Source organism: Quercus suber, unplaced genomic scaffold (assembly GCF_002906115.3).
Source record: "Quercus suber isolate HL8 unplaced genomic scaffold, Cork oak 2.0 scaffold_177, whole genome shotgun sequence".
Taxonomy (NCBI): domain Eukaryota; kingdom Viridiplantae; phylum Streptophyta; class Magnoliopsida; order Fagales; family Fagaceae; genus Quercus; species Quercus suber.
The window spans coordinates 1,189,520-1,197,082 of record NW_027069637.1 but is presented as its reverse complement, the minus strand read 5'-3'; the positions used below and the strand labels follow the sequence as shown (position 1 = coordinate 1,197,082).

Below are 7,563 nucleotides of genomic sequence, written 5' to 3'. Positions count from 1 at the left end.
TCTGAATGAAGCTGGACATTGTATGTAGTGAAGTTTCCCTCCTGAGATACCATGACAAGATGTCGGGTCAATATATGCTAGACTGAATAAAGAATCATCAAAGAAAGTTTCAAATTAGCAGGGCACGTTGCCCCTTAGGAGCAATATAAAGCCTCAAAGGCCAAAGACAAAAATGCATCCCATTCCAAACTCCATAGATTGACACAAGCAGTTGATAATTGTTCATTGGAGTTGGAATGGCAAGGTTACGAGCATTGTTAATGGTTGTATTCATCTCTGCAATTGCACTAAATCAAATTTTAGTCAATGCCAAGTTTTCTAAGAGCATGTATTTTGCTTCGGGTGCTAACAATCTGTCTACAATGTTAGGCAATGGTGATAATCTTCAACTCGTCTTGGATAAAACTGCAGGTAAAATAATCTTCTTATCATCCGTCTCATATGCAATTTGACATTTGAATGTTAGCTTTATCTGCTTAATTTTTTGTTGCGAAAAAAAGTACATTGCACTTGATACATCTAATTACATATATAACAAATACAGACATAATGCATACCTTGAGCATAAACACAAAATTTTGCATGCGAGCCAAATTATCAGATTACTCCATTAGTTACAAAATCTAAAGGAATCAAATTAGTCCATTCCTAGCTTGGCAATTATCAAAACGTACATGTTATGTAACCTATGATCAGATCATAGAATCTCATATTAGAAACTGAGAAATGAACATACAAAGGCTCATATAATAATGATTTCTCTCTGCTTAATTAATCAATCATGCTGCCTTGGGTATTCAGGCACTCGAATTCAATCAAAGCAAGCATTCTTATTTGGAACCATTCAAATGCTCATTAAGTTGGTACCTGGAAACTCCGCTGGAACAGTGACAGCCTATTATGTAAGTTCATTCATTTAAATCATTACTTTGTCTTTGTCAAAAAAGATTTATATCATACATCTTTTTATAATAAATACAACACATGCACCCCATATGGATTGAACCCATGTCCTCACCTTCCATCCTTGCTTATGGGAGGAAGGAGAAGATATTGGATCCAAAGACTTTGCGTAGCTCTAAAGCACGCATGTCTTTCACAAAACCAATGTGTGGTAAAAAGTGTTAATTCCCCTTTCTCAAATGTCTGCAGCTATCCTCTAGTGGGAGCAACCACGATGAAATAGACTATGAGTTTTTAGGGAATGTTTCAGGACAACCTTACATTATCCACACAAACATCTACACAAAAGGAAATGGAAGCAAGGAACAGCAATTCTACCCTTGGTTTGACCCAACTGATGGTTTCCACAACTACAGCATACACTGGAACCCCACTGAAGTAGTGTAAGTAGACTTACCAGGTTGCAGTTAATCATTTTTTCCTGTTGTATAAGACTAAAGACATTTTTTTTCCAAACGGCAATGGCTTCCCCCAAACAGATGTTTATGACTTTATTCTCTTCCCCTCCTGAAAATTTTCAACAAATTTTGTCATTCCCAATCATTTGAACTTATTTCCCTATATTCTCCCAACGGGTTCATAATTCCTAATAAAAATCCAGGAACCCAACTGTTCCTAAACTCTGAATTTGTCACTATATTTTCAGGTGGTATGTTGACAGTATACCAATTCGTGTGTTCAGAAACTACGAGAATGAAGGGATTGCTTACCCCAATAAGCAGGGGATGAGGGTCTACTCCAGCCTATGGAATGCAGATAACTGGGCAACAAGAGGAGGACTTGAAAAGATCAACTGGACCTGTTCACCCTTTGTTGCAAAATTCAGTCAATTTAGGCCAAGGGCTTGCCTGTGGCAAGGATCAGCCAGCATCAGTCAATGTGCTTCCAACACCACTGCTGCTAATTGGTATACTTCCCCTGGATACAAACAGTTGAGTTATGCTAAGTTCGGTCAATTAAATTGGGTGAGAGACAAGTTTATGATCTACGACTACTGCAAAGACACAAAAAGGTTCAACGGACAGCTACCTCCCGAATGTTTTAAACAACAATTCTAACATGAGGATCAGCAATCCAGCTAAAATTTTCAATTGTTGTTTGTGTTTCATTCATATTGAATCAATTTTATTCTTGTTCATATACCAAATATGGTTTCTTCGTCGCTCTCTGGCTATTTTTATTGAACATGTTATGTTCCTTGTATCAGGTTATTGTCTATGTCAGTTATGAACTATCTAATACATGAAATTATCAGCTTTTTCTCATTTTCTAACCAAGTATGAAACAATGCAACTTATATAGTTAAACATAAAGGCACTGGACTTGGTTTATGTAACCATTATATTGTTTCATCAACCAAATCAATAAAAACCATAAGATCCAGATTTCTATTTCCCTATCCTCAAATTATAAGCTAGGATTCCTAAAAAAAAATTTATAAGCTAGGAACTAATTAATATTACAGACACAAACACATGACAAGGAAAAGAGAATATATATATATATATATACCAACAATGCAAACCCCACATCCACATGAATTTTACATTTTGAAAACCCCAAATAACATGGCCCTTTTGGGGGGTTACAAAGTCATTGCGTAGAAAGCCAAACCCCGAGAACAATGAGGGCCGTACCAAAGAAGGCGTGGGCCAAGCGGGTCTCTTCCCCTAAAAGCATTCCGAACACGGCAGTCGCAGCAAAAGTGGTGGCATTGGTGACGGGCACGGTGAGAGAGATGGGAGTGTGGCTTAGAATAACGAAGAAAGTAGCGGAGGCCGAGAGGTTTATGAAGAAAGGGATGGAGTATTGCCAGATAGAGAGGAGGGTGAACCAGTTTTTGAGGGAAGAGAGCAATTTGTGTTGTGGCGATGGTGTCGGAGTGGATTTGAGAGCTTGGTCCCACAAGAGAGCGCCGCGGCGCATGATGGCGTTGGTGGCGCCCCACACTAGACCCACCGCCACCATCTTCTCTACGTTTCCGATCATCTTGTTTTCACCTAGACACTCTGGTCAGTCTGAACTCTGAACCATATTTCTATTTCACTTGAAAGTGAATGGTCGACTTTGATGAATGTTTTGGGAACGAGATGCCTAGCCCTAGATCAGATGGTTGGTCTGCCTCATTTAAAAAAAAAATATGAATTTTTTTTTAATAGCTCGTTATTATCGTTGCAAGATACCAATCAATTTTTTAAAAATTATTCTTCAATATATTAGTATGTCACAAAAAAAGAATACACAAATTCACAAGGTATTATAATTTTTTTTCTACTAACAAAGAGAAAAAGAAAACAACAAACTACAAACAAAGTCACTATGGAGAGCAAAATTTTTGTGACCAAAGAAAGTACAAATGCTAGCACGAGATTACCACCACAGTATTTTTCTTGGTCTATTTTTAAAGAATAAATGAAATTAGATATTATTTTTAAGTAATAGGTTGATCGATATTATAAATTTGAATGATTAAAGATTTATATATAATATATATATATATATTTATTTTTTTTTAATAGAGTTTTTGTTAAGTAATTTGTTATATATATATATATATATTTTTTTTTAATAGAGTTTTTGTTAAGTAATTTGTTCCCTTGTTGTTGTTAGGTTTAATCTTAGAGCACTCTCATCAGGTTTCTCAAATGTACCAAATGCCAAAAATTTGGCACATTTGGCACATCAAACACAAAAACAAATGCTCATCAAGTATGCTAAATGTTCCAAAATTTTGGAACATGCTACAGTACGCTCTCATATTTGAGAGCGTATGGACAGAAATGCTATTTTTGTTTAATACTTTTTTATTCTCTTTTCTCTCTCCTCTCTCCTCACTTTCTTCTTTTCTCTGCTCTCTCCGTCACTCTCTATCTCTTCCCTCTCAGTCCTCCCGGCTCAAGATCTCTCTCATCTTTGCTCAAGATCTCTCGCTGCCTCACCTCGTCGTCAACCTCCACAGCCCTCACCGTCGACCTCCACAGCCCTTGCCGCCGACCTTTAGATCTCTTAATCGGGTCGTGGGTGTGATATTTGGGATGGGTTTCTATGTATGGGTTTTGGGTCATTGATTGATCAGTTGGGTTGGGATTTTGGGCCGGTGGTGGTGTCGTGGTTGGTTGAGTTTTGGGCCGGCGATATTTGTCGCTGTAGTGGGCGGCGGTGTTTGTGGCTGTAGTGGGTTTCAATGTGTGGATTTTAGGTCATTGATTGATCGGTTGGGTTGGGATTTTGGGCCGGTGGTGGTGTCGTGGTTGTGGTGGTGGTTGGTTGAGTTTTGGGCGGCTGTAGTGGGCGGCGGTGTTTGTGGCTGTAGTGCGCCAGCAAGGTTTGTTGAAGATTTTGAGTTTCTTTTCTTTTTCTTTTCTTTTTTGTTGAGGTTTTTGGATTTGGAATTTGTTGGAGATCTAGTGATTGTGATTGTAGTTTGTGGAGGTTGATTTGCCGTTGGTGGTGATTTGCCGTTGCCGTTGCTGTTGGTGGTTTGTGGAGGTTGATTGTGATTGTAGTTTAATGTGATGAAATTTGTTTAATATTATTTAATGTGTTAGATATATTATTTTAATATATAGAATTGAAAAATAGAAGATGTGATAAATGGTAAATTGTAAAATGATGTGCTAAAATGATAAAATAGGTTTTTGGTGTGTTAAAATGACATTTTTTATGAGAGAGCTGATGAGAATGCTCTTACTTTTGTTTGGGTTATATTTATTATTATTTGGACTAATGTTTATTGTTGTTATTTAAGCCCCTTCTTTTGGTTTAAGGGATTAAGGATTATGTTTGGGGACCATAATTATTTTTGGAAAAATGCTATGTCCCAAATATTTTCACAACAAATTAGTGGGGTAAAAAAAACAATATTAGTATTAGACCCAAATTATAATCAGTAATAACTTACCATATACGATATGTTGTGAAATTATTATAAAAATGTTATGAATATAGTATTACTTTTATTTTTGTTGAACCCAAATTATTGTGATTTTGAAGTTACGGTGTTTGATATTTTTATTAGGGTGGTCATACATCAACACAGCACTGCCAATGAATATATCACCACAAACACTTAAACTCCTTAAAAAACTATTGAAAATTTCAAACCACAATTGAGTGTGAATCAACTCTTCAATTTTAAAATCATGCTACACTTAACTTTTTGTCATTTGTTTTGTTTTATTGTTTATTTTAAAGAAGATGTTTTGTAGTGAGGGATAATATGGTCTTTTAATGTTAAATTCTATCAGAGAAAATTGAAACATAATTATAATTTTGGTGGGTTAATAGTACATTTCCATAGTTCAAGGAGTTAAATACAATAATGGTGATAGTTTAAGGTGAAAAAGTGTAATTTTTCAATTTCAAATTTCATGCACTAAAAGGGAGTTAAGTACATGAAATTTATTTGTTTACATTGAATGGAAAATTGTGGAGAACTTTATTTCATACTAGCCTCATCACACGCGCTCTGCACGTGCGATGAGGCTCTTTTTTAATTTTGAGTTTGTAGGGGCCTTTTTTGTGTATGCGCTAGGCTGGGCTGCCTCCTGCGGTAGTGGGCTCGAGTGTTCTGAGTAAGAGAGTTGAGACTGGTCCAACTGCAACTCAATATGAACTGGCTTGTGCATAAACTATGCCTCGTCTATTAGGAGTGTGCTTATGACAGACAAAGCTATTTCAGATGAGTTGTGGTAGGCAGATATAATAATAACAGCAAAAAACAAAGTCCTCTGACTATTTAATAGAAAATGACCAAATAATCCCTATTTTATGAAACATAATCACAGTGATAAATATGAACTGGCTTGTGCATAAACTATGCCTCGTCTATTAGGAGTGTGCTTATGACAGACAAAGCTATTTCAGATGAGTTGTGGTAGGCAGATATAATAATAACAGCAAAAAACAAAGTCCTCTGACTATTTAATAGAAAATGACCAAATAATCCCTATTTTATGAAACATAATCACAGTGATAACAATGACTTTTACAAAGAAGATAAAGGAGTAAATGATATGAGTTAATGAAGAAGAAATATGAATCAAGTTAAGTTTGGTCCGCAGAAGCAAAAAACCAAAAAGGGAAGAACGCCTCCTCTCAATGCAGCTAATCTCCCAAGAAAGATCCTGCCATTGGGATTAATGGCTTTAAGAGAATCGAACCTGAATAGTTAATGCCCAAAGGAGAAATCCTTTTATTTTTTCCGACAGAGAGCTAGATTTAGAGAGGGAGAGAGGAAATCAACCTATTGGTGCATGCCTGCCGATCTCACTCCCTATTCTATTCTTTCCTTTCTTAATTTTCTTACTCTGATCTTTTCTTTCTTTCTTTTCTTTCGTTTTTCTACTTCCTGGTTTTTTTCTTAGAGATTCTTGTTACTTAGGTTATGATTTTTCCTCCTCCCTCAGTACACGGCAAGGATCCCCTTTTATAGTGCCTGCCGTGATCGGATTTTACTGTTTTGGCCCTTAACTGCCTTTGTCTGGTCTGGGTGTACTGGCCGACCATCACTGGACCGTCTGCATGCCACTCTCCCTCACTAGACAAAGAAGGGTATTTTGTTTGTTTGTCTGCCATGGCACCCTTTCCTGCCACAGTCTGGGTTCTCTCTCACTCTCTGCTCTCATGGCATGCACCTAGTGGTTCTAGCTCAGCTTGCCTCTTTTGGGTGGTATGTCATCCCAGCAGGACACTTCCCCCAAAAGAGCCTCCTCAACAGGAACCTCAAAAATAGGTTTTTCCCTTCTCCCCACCACCAAACCATGTCCTCTTACCTCTGACCCATGACCTCACCATGTCCTATATTGGCTGGGTACAGGCTGGCGGTGCCTAGGCCTTGCGCATGCCTTCCTTCCACATGTGTCCAAAATCTATCTGCTACGCATTAGTTTGCCGTGGTCTGCAGGCTTTTCTGCACAGTCTGCCACCCATTTTAACCCTTTTATGTGAGCTGCTTTTTTGATTTCCTGCTCCCCTTAGGGGCTGGTTTTATTTGATACTGGACCTTACATTTCTTTTGGCCCATTTCTTGATTGCCCTTATTTCCTACCGTATCACTCTATCATTCCTGCTGTAATGACTCAATCCTGCTGGGCCTCTTTAGGCCTGCCGTTTATTCTTTCCCTAGTGACATAACATGGCCATGGGTTTTCTCACTTATGGGCTCATGTGTCCCTTTGGTTTTCCCTTGGGCATCCTCGGTCCATTTGCTTGTCTTGGGCTTCTTCGGCCCTTTTCCTAACTTTGTATTCCTATGGGCTTTTACTAACTTCATTGGGCTTCCTCGGCCCAATTACCTCATACTCATCTTTGGGGTTTATGGGCCTGCCATCAATCCCCTACTCTCTTTGCTTTCATTGCTTTGAGCCTGCGATGACCTATTCTTACTTTTCCACATCATACACTACCCATGGGTTTGCTATTTGCTATTTCTCTCTTTCCAGGCTCTTTTGAGCCTATATGCTTTCTCAAGGCCCATTTATTTATTTTATGGACCAGTGATCCATTATTCTTGCCGCTTGGACTTAATGGTTCTTGTTTTCTATCTTTTGGCCAGCTTCCTTTCGGTTTGTGTTGCTGGGCTCCTTTCCTTCTCTATGA

General features: G+C 38.0%; 2 protein-coding genes across 2 annotated transcripts; one reads left to right on the top strand and one right to left on the bottom strand.

The window, feature by feature from the left end:
- Positions 1-236: 236 nt before the first annotated feature.
- Positions 237-2,054, top strand: LOC112010641 (probable xyloglucan endotransglucosylase/hydrolase protein 26). The gene is made up of 4 exons (XM_024042986.2): positions 237-411; positions 802-902; positions 1,153-1,346; positions 1,610-2,054. The coding sequence occupies exons 1-4, from the start codon at positions 237-239 to the stop codon at positions 2,019-2,021; spliced, it is 882 nt and encodes a 293-aa protein (XP_023898754.1). The 3' UTR covers positions 2,022-2,054.
- Positions 2,055-2,439: 385 nt separating this feature from the next.
- Positions 2,440-3,086, bottom strand: LOC111990997 (uncharacterized). Its single transcript, XM_024022773.2, has one exon. It carries the CDS (start codon positions 2,950-2,952, stop codon positions 2,557-2,559), a length of 396 nt encoding a protein of 131 aa, XP_023878541.1. The 5' UTR covers positions 2,953-3,086; the 3' UTR covers positions 2,440-2,556.
- Between the last annotated feature and the right edge of the window lie 4,477 nt (positions 3,087-7,563).